At 41.0% G+C, this 25,515-nt stretch overlaps 1 protein-coding gene across 1 annotated transcript in view; it reads right to left on the bottom strand.

The window, feature by feature from the left end:
- agbl4 (AGBL carboxypeptidase 4) overlaps positions 1-25,515 on the bottom strand; it is a 256,733-nt gene that overhangs the window by 223,706 nt on the left and 7,512 nt on the right. The window contains exon 3 of the mRNA XM_084549003.1: positions 11,820-11,944. Within this exon, the coding sequence (XP_084405129.1) occupies positions 11,820-11,944 (125 nt within the window). The remainder of the gene's footprint in view (positions 1-11,819; positions 11,945-25,515) is intronic.

The raw sequence follows: 25,515 nt of genomic DNA, 5'->3' as shown, positions 1-25,515 counted from the left end.
GAATATATACCTGCAGGGACCAAGGATGGACACACCACAGTCTTGATTTACGGTGGTGCACAGTGTTGACACCACCTAACTCCAGGTGCTGCGAAGAGATAGAGCTCTGCGTGAACCACAGCTTTTCCCACATGCGCACACGCAGACACCGCCACTGTACTCCCGCTCCAAGGCCAACGCATTATATCATACTATACGAGTGTATTAGCGAGTGAGCAAGTACACACTTCTCACTTGTGTGACTATAAATGTCCCTCCGCACAGCATGCTCTCTGAGCAAGCGCACCCCCAGCAGCTAGACCCCCACCCAGTGTCACAGACAGCACATAGAGTAAATTAGCCCGACTAGCTTGACCTAACCACATGAGGTGCGAGTGCAGTCTGAGAGTGTCTCCCTCTGAAATGCTGCAACATCACCTGCTTCTCTCCGTCCCTGTTTTTGACTGATAGCCTCATACATTCAAAAATAAAACACAGATAAACTATTAAAAGGCATAAGAATTAACAAATGCACACTATATTTGTTAAATATTGTTTACAACATTAACTTAAAGGTAAATCTCTAACAGAGCATGGTTTCTCAAGCTTTTTGGATATGGGGCTTAGCTAGCAAACTGTGCCAAGGTGACAGTTAGATCAGACCAATCCTACTGTTAAAGATGCTTCATTAGTACATGTTTCCAAACATAAAATCATGTGGTTAAAATGGCATTTTCTATCTGATGTGCATATTCCATATTGTTGTATCTAAAAATACTGCGGAGACAATGCAACACTTAAAGTGGGGTCCAAACATCTGAGAGAACCTCAAAATTCTGTCATATTTTAATGTAAACCTGGAAATAAAAAGGACGTTTGACAGGTAAACTGAAAACTGGTGGATGCGGCTTACTTAACAGCAGTTTATTTAAGGAAATCAACTTGCAGCCATTGCTCACTTGTTATAAATGTGACTATGCCTCAGGTTTCCAGCAGAACATTGCTTACTAAGTAGAATAGCAGTAGTGGGAAAAGTGCCATCAGAACTAAGTGAGAATGTTGGAAGTCATTGTTTGATTCTTGGCACAGAATGGCTTCCTCAGGGTCAAATTATGGTTTGACTGAAGGTCTCTAAGGGGGCAGAGCGTGACACTGTAAAAGGTTACGCACAAAATGGATCAGTTGCATCCAAAGCAGTCAGTTAAGACAGGCACACCAAAGTCTCCACACCATCGGAAGATCAACACAAGCTTTGCATAATGAGAAATCAACTTGATCACAGCAATATGCGTGTTGCTATGTGATAAATGCCTGTTTACTCATAAATCCAAGTTTGAGATTCATGGCAGTCAAGGCTGTATAAGGGGAGACGAGCAAGAGAGAGACTGATGAAACAGTGTAACAGTGGAACACTGTGGTAGGAATAGTCAACTCAGTAAGTGTTTTTCCTTCTCTGGAACTGGACATCTGCACCAATTCGACTCCACCCTGACCAAAGAGAGGAAGTAATCCTTTCTTCAGAGACACGCTACACCCTCTGGAGAAGGATTCATACTGCTGCGGGATAATGAGCCCTAACACATCTAAAAGCTTTGAAGAAGTACTTGAGGACCAAAGAAGACAAAGAAGCGCTGAGTGTCATGGACGTCCCTTTACCGTCACCTGACCTCTTTGAACATGTATGCAGGCACTTGAAGATGGAGAAAGACAAGAATTCCCGACATCAGAAGAAGCTCTTTGGAGCATTGTCACATCAGGGTGGGATAACACGTTTATTAGATTTTGGACAAACTTGAGGAGTCCATGCAGAATGAGCGCCAGTGACATTACAGCAAGTGTGGCAGATAAAGATACACATATAATATAAAGACACTCATATAAAGATACTCTGAAATGTTATACATTTTTCAGACATTCAGCTTTTCACTCCAACGTCAATACTCCCACTATAAATTCTAAATGCACTTAATGTGTTACAAGGATGGATTTGCGCACTATAGTATAACATTATACAGAAGAGTTGCATGTACTAATTCAGTCTCCCTGCTGATTTGATTACATGAACACTAATTTGAGCCAGCAACAATGAAATCAAATCTGTTATGAGATTTGGCCTAGCTTTAGATGAGGGACGACCACAGAACGGTCAGTTGTTGTTATTGCTGACTGGAGACATACACTATATTACCAAAAGTATTCGCTCACCCATTCAAATGATCAGAATCAGGTGTTCTAATCACTTGGCCTGGCCCCAGGTGTATAAATTCAAGCACTCAGGCATGCAGACTGTGAAACAAGACATTTGTGAAAGAATGGGCCGCTCTCAGGAGCTCAGTGAATTCCAGCGTGGAACTGTCATAGGATGCCACTTGTGCAACAAATCCAGTCGTGAAATTTCCTCGCTCCTAAATATTCCACAGTCAACTGTCAGCTCTATTATAACACAATGGAAGCGTTTGGGAAAAACAGCAACTCAGCCACGAAGTGGTAGGCCACGTAAAGTGACGGAGAGGGGTCAGCGGATGCTGAAGCGCATAGTGCAAAGAGGTCGCCGACTTTCTGCACAGTCAATTGCTACAGAGCTACAAACTTCATGTGACCTTCAGATTAGCCCAAGTACAGTACGCAGAGAGCTTCATGGAATGGGTTTCCATGGCCGAGCAGCTGCAGCCAAGCCACACATCACCAAGTGCAATGCAAGGCGTCGGATGCAATGGTGTAAAGCACGCCGCCACTGGCCTCTAGAGCAGTGGAGACGCGTTCTCTGGAGTGATGAATCACGCTTTTCCATCTGGCAATCTGATGGACGAGTCTGGGTTTGGAGGTTGCCAGGAGAACGGTACATTTCAGATTGCATTGTGCCAACTGTGAAATTTGGTGGAGGAGGAATTATGGTATGGGGTTGTTTTTCAGGAGCTGGGCTTGGCCCCTTAGTTCCAGTGAAAGGAACATTGAATGCTTCAGGATACCAAAACATTTTGGACAATTCCATGCTCCCAACCTTGTGGGAACAGTTTGGAGCGGGCCCCTTCCTCTTCCAACATGACTGTGCACCAGTGCACAAAGCAAGGTCCATAAAGACGTGGATGACAGAGTCTGGTGTGGATGAACTTGACTGGCCTGCACAGAGTCCTGACCTGAACCCGATAGAACACCTTTGGGATGAATTAGAGCGGAGACTGAGAGCCAGGCCTTCTCGACCAACATCAGTGTGTGACCTCACCAATGCGCTTTTGGAAGAATGGTCAAAAATTCCTATAAACACTCTCCTCAACCTTGTGGACAGTCTTCCCAGAAGAGTTGAAGCTGTAATAGCTGCAAAAGGTGGACCGACATCATATTGAATTCTATGAGTTAGGAATGGGATGGCACTTCAGTTCATAGAATGAGTAAAGGCAGGTGAGCGAATACTTTTGGTAATATAGTGTATGTTACACAACTGTTACATGCAGAAAGAAGCTCAGAAAGAAACTAAATAAAAAAAAATATATATATATAATAATTGTCCTAAACGTCTTTGACTTATATCTCACATCAAAGACATAGAAAGAGATGGGCCAGCCTGCAGATGTACAAAGATAGTAGATATAGTTAGATATGTGGTTAGATATGTGGTTTTTGGGTCTAAGCCCCACAATCCCTAGTGTACATTTTGTCTTATTAAAATTTTAGTAGAGACAGAAAGAAATGTTGTAGCAGTGTGCTGAGAAGAATAAATGAAAGCTGAAGCTCTGGTCTTTCCTCTGATGTGATGTGTCGGCCACTGTATGGCAAACGGGAACGGATGCTGAAGCCTCTAGCCTAAATGGTACAGATGTGATGCCAGAACAATTTGCGCCACTCTGCCAACACAGGTAGATTATGTTGTCTACGTACACTCACTTGCCAGTTCATTAGGTACACTAGTAAAAACACTGAATTCTAATATGACAATCTTGCTATACGTCCCCCTTCACAACTGTTGTATTTCAACTGTATGATCATTTTTGGAGGGTGTAGTTTGTGGTGCTTTTAAACTGGACTGATATCGATGTTATTTAGCCTAAGACGCTGACTAAAAAACATGTTCCCAAAATATTAGAAACACGTCGGTACAACACAACACAACTGAATAGTACGACAAAACACAGTTTGCAGTCCTCAGTTATTTCAAATAAACGCTAAATACCATAACCATCAAGAGGCTAAGATTTCGTGCATGACTGTTTAATGAGAATGCATTAATTTTCACCAGTGTACCTCATGGACTGGCAAATTAATCTATTTAAGTGTGTGGATCTTTTGCAAAAAGACAACTTAAAAGAAACAAATCTTCTGTAAAGAGTTTGGAAACATTTTAGCTTTCCCCAGACAATGGTATATTTGTATGGACACAGCTGTTATTCATATCCAATCTCACTAAGTATTAGTTTTTTCCCCATGAACTTAACTAGAACATAATGTTATAGATAAATAAACATGACCTTTGATAGATAGATAGATAGGCATTGTTATCAGATGGTGAATATTAGGATAGTATCTCGTCAGCAGCCTCCCTAAATAATAAAACAGCAGTCAACAGACAGCTTAGCCCATCAGCACACTGTTAAATTACAGCCATCAGCACCCCCTCCCCCCTCTGGATCTAAACTCTCCTCTCTAGCACCAGGAGAACAATCTGCAGAGTAATTAGCCTCCACCAACAGACAGTTACAGAGAGAAGGAGGACGTTTGGCTTGATTAAATTATTAAACCACACAAACAAAAAACAAATGCAGCATCAAAGAGGCACTGCAGCTCTCCTTCAAAGCTCCTCGCTGTTCCCTAAATACAGAATACAGAGAACGTGTTCTCCCAAGCCGCTGGTTGGCATAATTAGCTAAATGTGTGCATTCGTGCACAAGCGTGTGTTTGTGTGTGCACGTTTGCTGTGATTGGACCCATTCCTCCGACTGCTATCTAAAATAACCAAGTGGTTAACGACAACATGATGCCAGGGACCCCCCAACCCCCCACCACCGTCTCAGCATACGCACGCATCACACCCGTCTACACACATACGCATTAAACAATACACTAATTACAACATTTATAACTCCCCCTTGCCTCCGCGTGCCTCCCCAACCCCCAACCCACAAATCTGTGAATCTAGAATTGAATTTAGCCCAAGTTGAGGGCTGCGCTGGCATGAAAAGACTATTTGATTAGAACGGCAGTTGTTTCATTTGTGGTGCAGCAGATTGCAGAGCCTCACTATCCGGTGTGCAATCTGTATTCATTACTCGGTGTAAAAGGATGATCCATGTCCTGACACCAGGCTCATCATTTCATGCAGATGCACAGCACCTCCACAAGGCCCTTACCGAGCCACCATAAAATGCCTCCTGCTGAAACCACAGCAGTATTCCTCTCCCGTCTCCCCTCCTCACCACTTTCTTTCTAACTCCTAGCTTACTTGCACTTTTCTCAACGTTAGCTGTTTATCCTTAATCTTTGATTATATAAAGAGACGATGGGTTGATATTCAAATAAAAACTATTTGTAGTACACTGCAACATGTTTTAAATTATTTTTAATGACGAGCATAAAACGTCATTAACATTAAATTGAGTGGCAAATTAAAAAAGAAAGAAAGAAAGAAAATGGAAAACAGTAACAACAGTACAAGTTTTAAAAAAGCTGAATAAACTGTCCACACACTAACGGCGTTATCTTTCTAAAGAGCCACAGCTCTTCCAAAAGAGCAGTTTTCAGCACCTCACTCCCCTGATTTCTTTTTGGTCCACGCTGTGCCGTGCAGCCGTGTTCTCTCTATTCATGCACTGCAAAGGCCTGCTGACCCCCTGCCACCAGTCAAACCTATCAAAAGGCACAAAGCATTCTAAAGTGAAAGGTATCAGCCTCTATTTTAGCGTGCATGGATTGGTGGCTTGTCGGATTTGCAGATTTGTATTTGTGAATCTGTATTCCTAAAGGAACCAGGTACTTTTTCTGATCTAATTTACAGCATCGTGATTGTGTGTTAATTCAGGTAAATGCCATAAGGAAATTGTGCAGGTTTTTTTTATCCGTGTCTTGCATTTGTTCAGTATTTTGGTGAGTCACACCGCAGTGTCGCTGCCTGTCTGGTGACGGATTGCAATTTTACACAGGACTGCGGTTTTAAGATTGATTACATTTCCACACAATCTGATTCAACTTTACTAATCAAAAAAAGTTAACAATGCAATCTGCACTAGACCACACTTTCCCATCTGATTTTTTTCTAATCCTGACCTGCTTCCGTTTGTACCCCAAGACATTTTTAGAGCACTTCACTGCTCTTTGCAGTTTATGACTGGATTCCCAAAACTGAGTCTTCTTTGGCAGCGTCTCACTACGCCATACTGCTGGGCTCCGAATGGATGCATTTGATGATGGCTGCTGATGACTGTCCTGATTGGTACACACAAATCCACTTACGGATGATCCTATGCAAGCTAAAATGTCACAAACTAAAAGGCACACTCAAACAAAAGGTGAGCTTTAGGAAGATATGTTTCTACATATCACATTGTGTTTTTTCAAAGAGTGCTGTATGATAACATTGTGACAGATAAAACTGGAGATTTAGACATATGTAGTCAGTAATGCATTGTTTTTAAGCCCTTTTTAAGTCTTTGGAAACTGAGCTAAGAGCTATGCATGTGTCTCCGCTGTTTGAATAAAGGGAATCTGAACGCCTAATAAAAAGTGTCTCTGCTTTATTTCAAAACATGCCCTTAAGCTTTGTACCTCCCTTTTAAAGAGAATCAAGCTAAAAATAAGGTTGAATTTTGATAAGGAACCTTGCGTTAGCGAAGATAACCCAGGGAAAACTCATTTTGCTATCAGGGAGACAGTTTGAAAATTCATTTTGTGCTGTTGTCAGATCCTTTTGTCCGTGTCATTATGAGGTGATCTGGGGAGCATCAGCTTTGACAATAAGGTAGCATGCCTTAACAGAACAAGGTCACTTAGCCTACACCCTGACACAGTTGTTTGATGTCTTACATGTCTTTCAAACCCACACAAGTCTTTTCACAACTTCCTCCTGGGGTCTGAAACTAGGATCCTAAACTTTCTGTGCCTATGTGCTGTGTTTGAAGTGAAATAATCCCTTTGGCAGAGTCACATAGAAAACCAATGTCTCTCCGTTGGAGACTGCATGAAGGAGAAGCTTAAAAATTAATTTCCAAAGAAGAAGAAGTCCACAAGCAGAAGATACATGCGCATATACCGTGTGCCATATGTTGCAGAGGCACAGAGGAAAGAAAGCGCAATGCGAAATAGAAGACAAGCAGACCAATTGACAACAATGTACAGTAAGTGTCTGTGTCAACAATTCTAGTCCTAGAGCGGTGTATCCAACAAGCCCAATGTGGTTCTGCCACAAGTAGCTGCTGCCAAGCAGCTGTCTGCAGTGCATGCTCCTGGCCACGGTACGCCAGCAATGATTAGCACATGTTCATCCAATGGTGCTCACAGGAGACCTGTCTGTCCTCTTGTTCGTCTGTCACTGTGTTAGGACATCACAACTCAAATGTCGGGTGGCTCAGACGGTCGGAAGATGCAAGCGGCATAGAGGGGAGGATGGATGAGACAGATGTATAACAGAAAGGGGTGGTTTGAGTGTCCCTAAACACCTCTGCCAACCTAAGAAGACAGGGAGGAGTTAGGGTGAAGTGCGATGTGTTGATCTGCACAGAAATGGCAGACAGGCCTTCTAAACCAGAACACTGTCCAGAGCTGACGGTGCAGGAAGAACCTTTATTATAGAGGCTGACATTGATGTTACACACCACAACCAGCAGCTGGCTTCCCAGAACCGAAACCAGCATGCTCTATTTAGAACAGGGGGAATTGTATTGCTTACATGAACAAGTTATTTCTGGTAGAAACACCAGTCTTACTTCTCTTCCTGCTTCTGTCTTCTCTGCATGGGCAAAACAATCAATGTACGTCACATTCACTACAATGCTCTTGCACTACTGCCTCCCTCTCTCTCTGTCCTTCTCTATCTCTCATTCATTCTCCTCTACTTTTAATTATTTTTATGTAACTTCAAACTGATAAGTAAATTACACATTTAGAAAATGACACATTGTTGAGGATGTTTGAAGACCTTTTAAATCCAGTTATGGATTACGACAAGTGGTATCTATATTACTGCACTTTCGGTGAAAAGTAAGACTGGGTGATTAGGGTCACCAAGATAGGATGCATATTTGTTCTTTGATAGTTTTAACATCCTATTTAATGTTTATACCCCCCATGACAAATTGCATAACATCACTAATTCAAATAGATGAGTATCGGCTGAAAAACTAAAACGATGACAGCTCTTTAGGGATTCTTTGTAACACATGGCCTATTCTTCTTCTATTCGTCCTCTTTCCTGATTATGGAGAGTAACTGCCCTACACTGTGCTTTCCCTGGACAAGTGAGGCTTACAAATCACCCCTGCAGCAGTTGGAGCAGTTGAAGGCGCTTGGTGCAAGGTTTTACTGCCTGTCTTCTATGAATGGCTCCCTGAAGGCTCCTATGATAATAGCTCACAGCCGTGCCCTTCACGGAACCTGACATCAAGCACACCCCTACAGCAGAATGGAAAGGCATATCAACTTACTCAACAGGGTGTCATATCAACTCACCCACTGGTTTCTGATCATAACCTAGGCAGAGGCTGGAATGGAATAGTAGTAGCAGGGACTTACATGTCAAGCTGAAATCCACTCAGTTTGGACACAGAAAGCAAATCTTTTTTTCCAAAGCTCCCTTGTTACAGAATTTTGCCCAGTGTAAATGAGACAGGACATATCACTCTATACTGTATATCAGACCACTGTAACCATCAGCTCAAGACGGCGTTCAAATATGTTTTTGCTCTTGCAGATGATTAGCAGTGTTTAGTTTAGCATGGAGCACTAACACTAGGATGGGAATGCTGTTTTCCACATATTTGGTCATCCTGAGGGGAACATGAACATTTGCACTAAATCACCATTCCCATCTCCTCATGCTTGTGGCTTAAAATGCTTCCATGTAAAACACATATGACAGAACTGGTCTGTTTCAACTACGTTTGTCTTCAAATAATGTGAATTTAATTAAAGGTTGTGGTCATTTTTTTCAACAGGGACAAGTTTGCTGTACACAGAGAGATGTGAAGTAATTAGTTGGCCATGAACATTAATAGAAGGAGAACATCGGGAATATTTAAACTGTAAAGTCTAATTAACTTAAATAGTTAAAAGAACATTTCCTGTATTTTTGTAGTATTCGACTCTCATTCTCACCTCAACTAGGTCTAACCACGTATTTCGGTTTCCTATGTCCCTCCTTTCAAATTAAAAGTAGTAATTAAAAGTCATATAATTGGTGAAGTCAAAACATTTCATAAAGTTCTGAAGTGCAGAACTTTTGCAGCATCATGTGTAATGCCTGAAGTAAGTTATCAAACTTTTGTGCCAGAAATACAGACGCTGTGGATGGCTGCATAAAAAGGAACATAAAATTGCGCTGTGCCAGCAGATGTTTGTCTCCCTGCGCTCAAGTCAAAATTCACCATTAATACTCACCACAATTATTTTTCTGCTACAGAAAAAATGCTGGCCACATGGCCCCAGTCATTGCAACCAACATAACCAGAATTTTTTAAGGTAAGTGAGTGGTTTGATAAACAAAGAACAGGAAGAAAGGACCTTCATCCATCTAGCCATCCATCATAACCGGTGCTACGGTGAAGCCAATTTCCACAAAGCTGCTAAGCTGATTGAGGCAGACCAAATCTGTTTCACCAGCTTACATTCCTTCAAAATGCCCATCTCACTTCCAATATCACGGGCTTTTACTGTTCCCCATTCCCTTGGCTCTGGCTGAGAGTTAGCAAGGCTTAGCTGGATGAAACACTCCAACAGCCCAGTTCTTTCCTGGAACCCACTGATATCTCTATAGCACAGCCCCCACCCCCCATACTGTGGTTACATTTAGTTTATTTACTCATGCTATTATTCTCTGTCTATTTAATTTCTCTGCTTTATTTTTGTTTCATATCACATGAATATTACAACTATTAAGATGTAAACTAAAGATTTATGTGAATTCTGATCACTGTAGGCACATAGTCACAATCTAATCGGTGCCTGTATACACACACACACACCTTGGCAAAATGCAGAGGCAGCACTTAACCACAACAGCTTCTACTGAAGTAGATTAAATTCACACAAGAGTCTTTTGAAGAAGGAAATTGGACAGATAAGAAACAGTTTTCTTTGAAAAAAAAGCTTGTTAGAGGGCCTATACAGAGAGAGCATGGAACTGCAAAGGCAATAGTGATTTACCTGGTGTGGGCTTGCTCTTGTAAATACCACTGTATACACAGTATCTTCACATATATGACACTTATATATCTTTTGTCATTATTGTGCTGGATTCTCCTCCCTCCTCACCTTCTTTCTGTCTCCCTCACACTCTTTCTGCCATTTTGCCACAACAGCAAATATCCTGTTGGCCCAGACTGCAGGCTGCTGGTGCTGGTCTATCTGGCCCTGGGATCGATCCGGCTCCAAGCCGAGGCCTCCCATTCATCTCAGTGCCATAAAATGTGATTAGTGCTGACTACAGCACTGCAGGGAGATGGGCTGATAGGCCTGATAGCCTCAGATAGGCTGGGCTGGACACTCTACAGGAAGACAGCAGCAACAGCGCGCTGTGGATTCATCCTCACTGGGGTTTTTTTTTCTTTTAGTTTTTCCTTTTTCTTTTTTCTCTGTCTCATTCTATTTGCTTTTTTTTCTCACCCTCATCTTGCTAATCTCTTTCATCTATCTTTCTTTACTTTAACTCTTAATTTTTATAAGCCTGCACAAATAACACAGCAACAGTCCAACTTTTAGTAAATGGCAATATTATCAGTTTTACCTTTTTCTCAATATTCTCCAGTGTTATATTTAAAAGATAGTTCAAGCCACCATTCACTGTGCCCACACGCAGTCTATCTCTGTGGCATGTGACAACCTCTGTCAGTCAACAGGCTCTGAACGTGCCAGTGGTAGAATCAGATTTGGAGAGAGGCAACTTTGGTTGTGTTATGTGCACAGACTGCAACTATACTGAGGAAAAAAAAAAAATTGGCCTCGACTCTGTAGATGAAAAAAACAAATAAATCTACACAACAATATCCCAAACAACAAGCAACAGGAGATGTTCATGCTTGTGTGAATGGCAAGGTCAAGGCAAAGGATGGCAAGGAATGCTGTATAAAGGGGCAAGAAGAATATTCATTTGAAGAAGATAGAGAGAAATCTGGCTAAAGCTAACATGCTGAACTCCAAAAAGGAGAAATGGGCTACAAACAGCCCAAGAGGAAGAGGCAAGGAAAATATAATAAAAAAACTAAACTAAACAAAAAAAAAAAACCCTTATTATCTGTCAAGGGCTGGGAGGACAGTCTTACTGTGTTTCACAGAACCAAAATATGTTGCGTTTTTAGCTGAAGTAGCAGCAGGGCTGTGAGTTGTTAATTGTTGTTACCTTGGTAACCATGAATTTGAGGACCGAGCTTGTCATGGGAGCTCATATGCATATTTTTGATAAAATATCTGTAATATTAGAGTAAGAACTGGTATTTATAATGACGTACACTTTACTATAAAATTTAAGTCATGTGACTGTAAACCTGCCAGTGATGACGCAAAATGACTGAAGGTGTAAAATCTCAAATGTACTGTTTTTTACAAGGTAAATTTCTGAATATTGTATAGTGAATTGTTTGTCATGTTGTGTTATGTTAACATATGACGACTAGTAACACTATATATGACCACAGCGTGCTGACCTGTGTCTCCCGGACATTCTCCACGGTGAAGTTGAACCAGACTCTGAAGCGGGGGTTGCAGGTGTCAGGCCGGATGAAGAGGTCAAACTCAAACTCACTGATGTAGTCAACACGGCCCAGGTTCCCTGTAGAGAAGGTGAAGCAGCTTAGATTAGCGTGTTGTAGAACTTCCATGACACAGGATCAAGGTGGTTCATTTCCTCTGTATTCATAAAACGTCTGAGTCAATGGATTGGAAATGTTACAGACTGCTATGGCAATCACAAGACAAAATAATACTGTAATGTGGCCTACTTTGAACTGAGGACCTGCTTTCAAAGACGTGTTAAATCAATATGTTAGAGTCAAGCGTTTACAGTGCATCACTGTTACAGTGCTTCCCTGTGTGGTTTATTACTACATGTACTGCATCTGCACAGCTGTCTACATTAGTAAATCTTTTGAACCAATACAATGCCCAAAGAGAGTAGTAAGGGAAGCAGAAAGACCAGCAGACAGGCGTTTCCATCCATCCATATATGACATACTGTATACTATTGGCACAAAAAAATCCCAATGATCAGTGGAGGTATAATTAATCCATTGGGAACGTTTTCCCAGCTTCCAATTCTCATAGCTGTCTATGAGACGGCTTGGAGGTAGATGATTACATGACAAGCCTTCTAAATATACTCCTTGCCTCTGTCTTCTAATTCATACATGGACACACACGTAGAGAAAACTCTTGTTAGCGCCCTCATTGAAGCTGCAAGGGAAAAGGAACTACATGACAGCTTATATGAACTGATTCCTGGGCTTAACCCAGTACATGAGACAAGTCAACTGAGCCACTTTAAATGGTGAACCGAAACGCTGTAAAAGACCAGCAGCTGTTTAAAGAGTCAAGTTTGCTGGCAAACTAGGCAGACCACAAGGATGAACCTCATTCGCCACACTACACCAGGAGACATCAGGGTACCGTTGACCACCTGGTGGCAGGAAGTACCATAGCGGCAGCATGCATACACACAGACTTGCAGCTGATTATAGACAGATGGGCTAACTACCACACTGTCAAAGCATATCCCTCTCCTTCTGCCATCGGACAGCTAATCCACAAGTCAGCTTGCAACACACACACACAGACACACACCCCCTTTGCTCTAGTCCACCGAAACTATCCACAGAAGTTCTATCACTATATGCAGGAATGCAGAAAACTACCAGGTGCTCCGACAGTTACAGCAGTAATATAGATTGAAATGTTATAGTTACACTTTAATCTACAACACAATATACAACAGACACGCACGCAGTAAGAAACTAATTGCAAGGTGTTATTGTGTGACAATGATCTGTATTTACATTTAAAGCCTTTCCACCAACAGCTTCCACTAATGGTGAGTGGCATTTCATTCCAGCACACCAGTGCCAGGAAAAAAATACCCCCTTTGCAGACTAGTACTCTAACTGATTAGGAAGTGACTGTGCAAAGCTGAAATACAGTGCTTCGTCTACTTATTCATCTGGACTTTTGCTGCATTAAAGATGCGTATATGCATATGTCCAGCTTACATGCGCTGACAAAGATTACATTAACTGCCTTTTTAGCCAGCAAGACAATCGAGAGATTACAAAAATCTCTTGATCTTGAAATCTAATTCCTGTAATTGACTGCTTACCTCGTGTTTAAGCACTAAGTTTGACAAAATGAATATGTCTGATAACTCTCACTATCACATTATCTTTTTATTATTTATTATTTTTATATCAAGGTGATTCAAAAGTATGTTAAACCCATGCTTGACCCAAAGACAAACTTTTTTTTTTCAATATAATTTGACCTCATCGTCCATTCAGCCATGGCAACACTGAACTGCAATATCTTCAAACTATTTTTTATTTGATATTATTACAAAGAAAAAGTTCTAATAAAAATGATCATTGCATTCCTGCCCAGCCATAGTTTTTTTGTACAGCGGTCAGCTTGCTGCTGAGCATTGAGGCGTGCATGGGCTAGTGTTTAGGCGAGGCAATCTCAAGCCATTGAAAGCAGATAAAGCCAAGAGCAGGCAGAGGATTGAACCAGACGCAGCTGCAACTAGCAAGCGCTGACAAAGACAAGAGATAGACGCTAGAGCAGCACCTGTTCCCCACAGATGTGACACTGAATCGATCATCTCCCGTACCAACATCACAGCTATTCACAGAGCCGACATCGCCTATTAGAGCGACTGGATAATAGCCACCAAAGGTCGTTCCTGCTATCAGAGTCTTAATAATGTTATTCAGTTATGAAAGCATAACCATTCTCTTAGGGCACTTTAATTATTTATTTGGGGGCAATTATTTTTAAGGCCTGAAGACAGTAAATGGTTTTAAACCATTATCAGAAATCAATGGAAATAGTCAACTGAAAATGAAACTAATCATTTTTACTTGCGGGCAGATAAAAATACAAAGAAACAATACACAGGAACAAATAAATCTACAGTAATCTACTACTTTCTAAGTGCATGAAACCTTGAATATAACTTGGTTTATTTTTACTGCATTCCATCAAAAATCATGGGTCCTTGTATAATTTCTTGCAAGGGACATCACAATAATTCCAACAAGGAAACAAATACGCTGCAGGCTATGTGAAAACAATGAATTGATTGTCTAAGAACTTATTATGTTTGTCTTTCGCCTTAATGTAGGGACACACTGAACTGACAGCAAGAAAGTGGCGGCAGCAGAGGAAAACTGTGACATCACCTCTTGTCGCGTGTGTCCCGGCCAAAATGGTGCACTTGAAACTACAAAGACTACGCCCAACAGCCAGCTGGCACATACATGTTGCACCTGAGTAAAAAGACCTAGAAAGTGATGTTCAGATGAGATGAAGACGTAACATGAGATGTGCCTCTGAGCCCATCAGAAAGCAAACATGTATTCGCACATCTGGCCAAACTTTTTGCTGAAGAGATAAAGGATAGAGCCCAAGCTAATACCAGCCTGCTCTTGCTTGTGAATGCCGTGGTTAGCAATAGACAGTAGCCATGGGCGGCTGGGTTATTGAGCCTGATGCTGCAAGGCCTGACGTGAGAGATGGCTGCAGCCTCAAGGTTAGAATTACATGTTCAGCCCACAGAGCAGCAGGGATATGACACGCCATTGATCCCGGTTTTAATTTTATGGTGGCTACCTCCAGATTCAAACGCTTTGGTGAGCTGTTAGTCTGACCCTTTTAATCAATCCCACATCATTTAGTATTTAACTAACATTAACAGCAAGCAGATTTTTCTAAAATGCCCACAGAAAGCATTAAAAGATACACTACATAAAACTGAGATAAGTTATGTTGAGTCTGTTTGATGTTCAAAAGAAATTCACAGTACGGCAGATTTGTCAAGAATTATAGTTAGGTTCTTTATGGAGCAGACAGACTGCATGGCGCAAGAGAAGCTAATGAACTACAAACTGAGAGAAGATGAGAAAGAGGGCAAAAGACACCATTTCTAGTCCTCCAGATCTCTTGCATAATTCCTCTTGAGTATCATCTCACTCCATATTCTTCTTCAGTGCTGTCTTGGCAGGTTATGTTGAATATCAATCTTTGTCCTTGAGGGAAAACTAGTGCAGCGTTTAAACATTAACAAATTGGTTTTCAACAAACAGCTTAGTCCTGCTGGTGCAGCCCAACAAAACACAATTGGTGGTTCTGCAGAAGATTTTACACATGACAGCCTCTCCTTGAGGAAAACCCTGAACAAAAGCCTCTGTCTTTCTCTATATTTTCCTGGCGTTCTCGGATTCCCTTCCCCTTCTGTCTCCCTCACACGCCCAGGAAAACAAATGAGAAAAAGAGCAAAATATGAAATATATTCTGATAGGTGATGGAAATGACCTAACTCTATGTTGCTGCTGAAAACAAAAGTAAAATGGGTATGAAACCTGCATCATTACACAGGGCCATAGGCAAGTAAACAGGGTGCAAACATGAGTTGGCCGAGTGGACAGTCAGTCATTCACACATGGGCTCCCAGAGTATGTGTGTGTACGCTGCAGTGTGACTGTATGAGAGCAAAAGAGAGCACTGGAGAGGGAGCAGAAGAACCTGGCTAATGTAATCCCATTACGGAGGTACAAGAGGGAGCAGTCACAGTGCTCAGCCCACACAATGGGCCGGTCTGCAGCCTGTAGCTATCCACTGGATGGATGGTTTCTGCCATGCAGATGGATCACCGTACAGCAGCAGCAGGCCTGCCCGCCTCAGGCCCACGGTGGAACTCACTCGCAGCCATCCATTAGAATAGTAATAGGCAGTTGTTTCAAAATGAAATAGACTGCGTGGTTACGGTGCTTCCTACTTAACAGACGTGTAGGCTGTCTTGTCCTAACGTTTAATCACACGAATTCTCCACAATATAAACACATTTGGTATATTTATGACTACAGCATGCAGCATTAGTTTAGCTACACCAAAATTAACAAGGTCAAATTTACAAACCTAAATACTCCAATAATACTCAATTCATTCGATATCGTCTCACTCCCACAGACAAAGCCACAACTGTGTTTAAAAACCAGACTATAGATTAAAAGAGGTCTGTACTGCTGAGGGACACCAGCCAGGCACCTTCTTAAACTTATTTTTTTCTGTGTTCTATTTCATTATTGGAAAACACATCAGTTTTCCCCCCGGCTGCTCTGCGGTGTGAGGAGGATTCCTGGACACAGAAGAGGGGGACTGATAAAGATAGAATTGATTCCAGCCAGCAGCAGCGACAGCCACAGTCAAGGGGGTTCAGTTTAGACCTGCAGCTAAACGTCTGGTTTTACTCTCTCTCTCTCTCTCTCTCTCTCTCGCTCTCTCTCTCTCTCTCTCTCAAAAGGCAAGTTGTCACCGAGGCAACATCAATCTCCCGCCTCATGACTTCTCAAAGCATGTCTTCTCCCCTGATGCCTTATCACTTCATCTGCAGGCAAGATTAAAGAGGTCACCTCAAAGTTTCCACAATCTAACTACCAAACAGGTATAATAAACTGCAGTCTACATTTCCTTTTAAAACATTAAAGACCCAGTGAAAACCTTTGGAGAATACTTCCTGAACGTGTGCTTCTTGCTGAGAGTGTGATTTGAACAAATCTCATGTCTGTACTGTGAATATCAAGGAAGCTTTTCTTGCTTGCACAGGAAGCAACAGATCAAAAGTCCTTCGACAAGGCAATGTTAAGAGCTGTTGAGGATAAAAAAGGTAACAAGATTTCTGTGAACACAGAATTATTGTTGTGGCGACGCACAGATGTTAAAAACAGAGTACTCATTCATTACTAGTATTAATCCAAAAATACCTTCAATACAAATTCACTCTTTATGTCATAATAATGTATCACTCAGGTAAATATAGTTTACCAAAAGTCGCACCTATCAACCCTTCCATTTTCTTCCAGGTTTCTCCAGTGTTACTCCCATATTCAAAGGCCATCTCCCAGCACCCTCCTGTTGTGTTGGCACGGCCTTCAAACTTCATTATGTATAATCTTTACCCAAAGATCTGTAAGTTACCCAAGTTGCCAGATCGTCTGTGAAGCACACACAATCCACACACTGCACACAGTTTTGACTGTGTGCCACCAGAACCTGGCAACCCACCGAATGAACTAGTTTACTAGCATAGCTGCAGTTAATGATAGTCGTGAAAAGTTCGTTTACAATTCTTTTCCTGGAGGTGAACTATAATTAAGTATTAACTTATACTGAACTCTATTCATATGCTCCAATCCCTATGTACGCTTACACACATGGTTGATACTGTTCAGAAATATATAAAGTCAGTGGCTTTTCATATAGCTTGACTATTGTGTTGGCAGATGTTTGTCTCATCTCTGTGAGTCCTAGTTATTGTTGTTTATTTTCTAAAATTATGAGTTAATATTTAAGTTTTTATGGTGTATTACCACAAAGTTACCAAGGCTGAAAACGGGCTATGACCACTGTAAAGCTGACACAATGCACCTAGGTTATATACTTTATACTCCTAGATAAACAAATATTAATTTCATTCAAAGACAAGAAGTACCACAAAATTACATTTTCACTATGTAATAAGGCAAATACTGTGCTTTAGATGCATCCCTCGGCAAATAATGACAGCACTGACTAGATATTCTGTTGTCCACAATGCTGCAGTCAATACTGAACCGAGTATAAAAACTATTTTCATTTAAATTTAATATATGAATCTTGATGGACGTCTTCTAAAGCCAGCCACACACTCACACACGTGTGCTTATGTGTGCTTGTAAACATTATGTGGAAATTGTTGTGAAAATAATCTGAATATACAACAAAACCGGGATAAGAGCAGACAATAAGAAGGGACAATAACTGGAAAAAAATCATATTGTTATGAGTCCATCTATGCTCCAGTGAGCTCCTCGTTTCAATATAGATGAAGAAAGCTGGGCCCGAGGACAGCAGTGAGATATGCAGGCAGCCCACACATATCTGATGATGTACAGGCCTGCCTGCACATTCTAAAGAGAACACATTTTCCAGCTAGCCTTTTATAATTGTATTTTTTCCCTTTCCAAAAGGCCCTGCAGCCAGACTCGTATGCTCCATCTGAAGCGGTTGGTGTAGTAATGGGTCATAGTGATGCATTCATAGTGGGACTGGCTTAATTGTATTATCAATCTCATCCAGACAGTGCTTCAGCCCCACAGCTCTGGACATGCTACTGTCAGACACTCTGCATTAGTATTGGGAAGTGAACCATGAGCAATTGCAATCTTCACTTTCATCTGTTTCTCAAGCCTAAAACGGTGGGTTAGCTAGTTGAATGATGTTTTTATCAGAACGTGAGCTCTGCCATTTCTGAGACTCATCCTCTGTGTCACTTTCTTTCTGTCTGCCCATCTGTCTGTAACTCCCCCCCTTCTCTCTCTTTATCTTTTTCTTTTGGTGTGTACTGCATGTTGATGTCCACTGAGTAAATGCATGTGTGTTCCAATTTCATGCTATCTTTTAACAAGCTAATTATGTTGAGCCCTACAAAGACTGAGGACAGACAGAGGAGGTGGCGGCAATGGCAGAAGGACAACTGCCCAGGTCAGCTCTTTGTTGTTCCGTTTTGTTTTGTGCATTCTTCTCCAAGCCCTCTCCATTTCCTCTCTTCTCTTGGTGTAACTCCCAGCTTCCTTTCCTCTATTCCTCAGTAGCGGCTCTAGTGGTGGAGGAGTTTTTGAGATAAAAGAGCAGAGAGCTGAGGAGTTCTTCGCAAGCCTAAGGCAAGGAGAAGGTCAACAGGCCTGCTAAGAAGGGCTGTTATCATCTTGGTAACATGTTATCGGAGAGCCTGCAGTAGTGTTTATTTACAGTTATTGCTCCCTCTGGGTGCACACTTCAACGCCTGGGGCTGATTGCTCTGTAATGAGTTCAGGAACACAGGGAGCCGATGCAAGAAAAGAAGGGAAACAAGGGAGGCAAGAAATCACTTGCCAATAACCAATAGGTCAGCAAGAACAAAAATCAAAAAAACAGAGAAGCCTGTTCATTGAAGATGCAGGAAAATCTGACAAAAGGAAAGTGCGTCTGTATACCAAACCTGATTTTTCTTTCCAGGGCTTATGCCTTGCCACTGAAAATGAAACAAATTGTTGTGATTTGCAGTGTCTCAAATGAAGTACAACCCAGTTAATCCAGAAGAGCATTAAATGGATCTTGACCTGAAGTTGCCTGTACTTGTTCTGTGGAGGGACCACTGCTCCGACTTAAAACACTTGATTTCCATCTGTAATGTCCAGAATCCTGGTAAGTACTTTAAGGTAATTTACTTTGCCAGTGTTTTTTTTCTGTATTTATTTGCCTGACCCGACCAGCGCTGTGTGTGCTAATCAGATTGGTCCATATTTAACAGGATGAAAGGTAAAGTGGCAAGAGTCAATCCAGGAGTTGAGCCAATCAGGAAGGAGGATGTCTCCAAATCCCATTTTTAAGCGATCTTTCTCATCGTGGTAAAGCATTTCTGCCTCGGAAATCACACTTAGTGCTGCTACTGTAAGAAAGAACAGAAAGTAAAACAAGAAAAATGCAGGACAATGCAGTGCTGAACAGCGTACAAAAGGCTTGGCAGGAAATAGAGGAGTTTTTTTTTTTTTTTCTCAGCAAGCATTTTGTCAGGCACTGCACCCAAACCATCATGTAATGAAGATAAATTCACATATGTAGGTAGTTACATATATATATGACAATGCCACAAAGTAAAAAAATATATATATATATTTCTACTATATACCATGAAAGCAAATCCATCCTATGACAGCTTAATCCCTTTTCATAGTATCGGATATGGGAGATTACAAGGCATAATTTGGTAAATCAATTTGGAGATAATTCATCAGAGGAGAAAAGCGCAGGGAGCATTTTGGGATAGAGTTTCTCCATCACAGCAGGAGCCTCCAGACGATGCCAAGTTCATGATACAGAGATGATATCTGGAGTGACTTCATTTAGAAAGAAAGGATTTCAGATATCTTTGCACCTTAGCATGAAGCTGCAAAATGGGACAGAATCTGCTTGCAGATTACTTCTCTTATAATCGTCTAAAACACTCTACAAAAGTTGCAGAATTACCTTGTGCTTAATCAACACCTAAACCTGAATACATATCACTAATGGTTCGCCCTAGCTGTACAGTCTTACAGCTCATTGTTTAGGTTTTATAGCCTGCAACTTCATTAACCTGGTCCCCACATTCAATTCCAAACACACGTTTTCAAGCAAAGTTCTGATAAGCCTGCCTGTGACCATATAACAGACAGACAAAATGAACGATCAGCTGGTGAACTGGGAGCATTTAGCAGCCAAAAAACCCAGTATTTCCCTTAGGAGTTGGCGAGAAGCAAAGCAGAGCTAAGAGGACACTGAATATCGGATTTGCATTCATCAGGTGCCCAGAAACACAACTCTGAATTAATGGCAATGTTGTTTCATGTCTGCTGGATTTGTAAATAACATGATTTCCAATACATTTTCCTCATCAATTTTAAAAATGTGATGACATGTCAATAATGTGTAACAAATTATTGCACGGTCCAACGAGAAAGCTAGCTTTTAAAATGCAGTCGTTGCCTTGTTGTACTTTTGATTCACATAAAGCCTAAACCAAGGATTTTTAACTGTCACAATGTGAGTACAGGTCCAGACGGCTCTCGCTTTGATGCCAATGAATGTCAAGTGACTGGGGAAAGGTACATACTTTAGAATGAGAGTTTGAGTGCCTTGAGAAGCTAGAACCGATAATATTTTAATCAGTAAAAAACAGACCTTGTTCGACTATGTACACTAATGTTCACTAATAAAGAGCTGTTTGCAATGTCCATGAAAAAAATGCATTTAGCCCCAAGGAGTGAATTTCAATGCTGTTTACTTTGAGCAGTAGACCTACAAGATAGCTGCCTGGATCCAGACCAGAATGTATTCTTTGTCTATTCTACTCCTGTCAGTATTTCACCCTTCACTGTATAAAGTATATTCTGTACATGAATTTGTGTTATCACACAAACCCTGGCACATCAATGAAGCTCATCTCAGAGCCAGGTTTTCTAAATAAATCAGCAGAATAAACACAGGCAGCTTGAATAACATGAACTGGTAAAGCATTACAAATCCTTGCCATTTTCCCAAACTCTACAGCCTTGCCTCGGATGAAAAATGAGACGTCTGCTCTGAAACTGTGTTTATGGCGTCAGGAATTGCTTGGAAATGAATTACTGGATGAATCACTGGAGCCTTGTGCGCGAGCACCACTTGTGCAATGCAGAAATCTGGTCGCAGTAATGTTCACTTATGACACACATGTATCACGATGCTAGAGGCAGGCCCAGAGCCAAAGAATAGAGATGTTCCAAAGTACATTTAGAACACAAAATACCCTAGAGCTGGAATTTAAAGACAACAACAAAGTTAAATCAGTTCGTTTCACGCCAGGTCCTTTGATAGAGATTAAGTAATAACAATGCAAAGCAGACTATTTCTTATAGTATCCCGTATCTGAATATTCCTCGCCTCAACCTTTCAAAATCTCACAGACACACCGTGCATACAGTTGATAATCAAATCCTTTCATTACTCAAAATTTCCAAAACAGCTTGTTGCTGCTAGCATTTGGTGACATTTTGAGAAGATGAGGTACCCTATGTATGGCTCATATCAGAGCCATCAACAATTAACTTACAAAACACTGAGGTTATTTGTACTACTTCCTGGCATCTCTATCCGGCACAACTGAGCCAATGTGTTCACTCAGCGATTAGACCTGACCATATGCAACAGGCCTGAATGTCAGACAGGATTATCACTCTGTATTTCATGGAATGCTACTGATATCACTTCTCACCTCCTATGACAAAACACTGTCAAGCCTGCACGAAGCCATGTGATAAATGCAGATAGCTGTTGTCTGCCAATATTAAAACAAAAGCAGAAATAAGAAACATGTTACTGAATAACTAATTACACCTGCAACTGGTTTTCTGACTGGACAGCAGCAAAAACAAGGTGTAAAATACGCTGGTGCATGTTATTGTCTTTTAAATTAATACGATGGGCTTTCAACATTAGGGCTCTAGTGGTGGTGGTGATGAAAATGACTCAGAGACGGGACTCATTCATTCTGGGCGGGGACGGTGTAGTGCTACAACACATGTCTGTTGTTAGGATTTAAATGGCGGATAAGCAGCTTTATCATGGTGACTAGACAACAAACATTAGCTTAGCTTTATTTTGTCTTGTTTTTTTGCCAATCTACTTACAGCATTCAAGTGACTTTGTGGAGTTTTGCCACAATGGTAGACCAGTTTCAAGATACTATATTGTACTCTATTTAGCACACAATATTTGGGGGTTCCCACACAGCTAACATCTTTCACTTGACTTTAACTAAGGTCAACTGAAGCATCACTGTGTAATGTTCAGTGCTTTCTTGTGAGAGTGGCGTCAACCGTGCAAGTTGAAATGGTAATGTATACCGTATTTTCACATTTTAACAGTGCAACAGAAATCACAAACAAATGTGTTCGCAAACTGTATTTTGCAGTTCATCTTCATTGATAGCCTACATTCATCAGATATGAATCTGCCTCAGCATCTTGTGTCAGCGGAACAAGTTCAGTGTTCAATGTTTTACATCTAATCTGAGCATTCAAATACACAATTATTATCTCAACATATTCATCTACAATGAATAAACTGTACACCAATGGGCATGACTCAGGAGGTGCTGACTCTGTACAGTGGTCTGTATCTCTTCCTAGCTCCCGAGCCTCACAGTTCCTGGTTCCCAGAAGCGTTATTTCCTTTCAGACAGATGCTGAAAGCATGTACCAGCTGGCTACAGGCTGTAGTCTTTGCGGCGTGTTCAAGTGCAACATTTTGGCCTAGACATAGGCGATGTGAGAAGACATTAGTGTCAGTGTTCGTCTGTACCTTAATGTTTATTCTTTTGCAGTTAGTCGCTAACGTTGTCTGCACTGTGTTTTTTTTCCACACTTAATTGTTGAACAACCCACTGTGTCTAAAAATTAGGCTTATTAGTGGTGGAGGATGCAAGTGAGCTAAAAAAAAAAAACTCTTTATAGCTGAAAAAAACAACAGTTGGGTCACAAAGTGGGTTTGTCTGTACAAGGGACCACTTTCAATTTTAAGGAGTCATTTGATCGATGTGTTAATATAAAACTATTTATTACAGGTGCTTTAAAGACACTGCATTGAAGCATTTGAGTCAGGCAATGGCCTCGATGGAAGATTCCCTCAAGCCAATAAGACTACCCCCAACACACATCACATGAAATGGCATGAACAGAGAAATAAAATTGACAATATATGCCTGAGGAAAGTCACAGATAGGATATGAGGATGATAAAAACACAATAATAATAAAGAGTAATATCTTATGGATACAAATGGTCAATAAATAGCATAAATCAAAAGCAATGGTCTTGCGAACAGTCACACGACAACTCAAATTTATCTCCATACTCTGCTCTTGACTTAAAAGAAAGACAGAGGAGAGAAAACTGCTAAAAGGGAAAACTGGAGAGGCCATTTAGTGATTTGAGCAGTGAAGCTTCTCCGCTGCCAAGGACATGTAAGAAAGACAGAGAGACTGGGAGTGCCTCTCAATACATCAGATGTCAGGAGTGCTCCCTCCCACTCAGACAAATGGATCTTCTTTTGGAAAGCCCACATGAGATAGCATTCTAAGGTCGGTGAGCTGTGCAAAAAGTCAAACATAAAACCATACATGCACAGTACACAAGAAGCATGTTCACGGGCGCGGGGACAAGTGTGATAATATTTAACGCTCCTGTTGATTAAATGAATAAGCCATTAACAAAAATATGTGTTTTCATCACTGGTCTGCCTCCCCTGGGTTGTTTCATCAGAGAGGAAGGCGAGGTGAGGCAAGCTCAGGCCTCTCCAAGCCACTCGTTCTGAGCATCTGGCTTGATTGTAAAAATGTTTCCCTCTTCTTTAATCAATGGAAACTCAACTATCCTGATTCATGGGGCACTCTGGAGTATATAAATATCTTCTGACAAGCATGACTGCGTTCTCCCTACGCCAGCTCCAAACCACCCACCCCCCTAGTGCTCCTATTCTTCTTTTCTTCTGTACTACCTTAGTTCTTTTCCCAACCATCTCTTTCTTGCTGTCTCTTTCTGTCTCTGTCTATGCTCTGTGGATTTTGCTTTAGCTAGTTTCTGAGAGACAATACGGCCAGACAGATTAAATACACTGTTCATTGCTGGAAGACAGGAAAAATAAATTTAACAGAAAAACAAAAAACAAAAAACTTCTTTAGCAGTGAATAGTTGAAATATTTTCTTTATTTCTTCCTTATTCTAATTAGTGATCTCCTGGCAGTCTTATTGATGCTTTATTTCTCTTGATCTCAAAAACAGAGAATAATACTGCAATTCTTTATCAATTATCATTACTTTGGGATGAGACTGAATAGAGTCTAATATTGAAACATCATTTAGAAAGGTGTTAATCACCCTGCTTCTAATTTATAATGTGACAGTCATCTGCCAGTGGATACCATTTACTCTTAATGACTAATGACGAACAAATGCAAACAGTATAATGTTAAAACAGAAGAATATCTGAGAAAGACGAATAAAAACAAAGAATAGTTACTTAAAACATCTAATGAAGTAACAGAAGTACTTGTCAAAATGTTCTCTAAGTAGCTTTGCTTTCAATTAGTAAATACTAATCGTGCAAAATGAGCAAATCTCTCATTCACCATTTGTCATTCAGTTTAAAGCTATGGTGACGGGACATTTACGTATTAACAACCATAATCAAGCCCATGCCCATCAAGCTCACACAATGCTGATTAAGCCTATCAGCGCTAGATAAGTCTCTCTGTATATCGCAGTATACCAGAGTTTTGTGTGCGGCAGCAACACGTTTGTCACGAAATATGCTACAGCAACAAAGACTGTGGCAGACCTCTGGTGAAGAAAAGCCAGGTGAAAAGCAAAGAGGAAGGATCACACTCTAAAAAAGGCAGGGGATCCACGGCAAGGACAAACACTACATAATACTAGTTCTGGAAGGTCCAGCGCTAGTCACACAAACTGAGACGTTTCTGCAGTTCCATGATGCTAATCTATTATTTAGCTGGAATAAATGGAATAACTACATGGCATACTCCAA

Source organism: Chelon labrosus, assembly GCF_963514085.1.
Source record: "Chelon labrosus genome assembly, chromosome: 7".
Classification (NCBI taxonomy): domain Eukaryota; kingdom Metazoa; phylum Chordata; class Actinopteri; order Mugiliformes; family Mugilidae; genus Chelon; species Chelon labrosus.
This window is presented reverse-complemented; position numbering and strand designations above follow the sequence as displayed.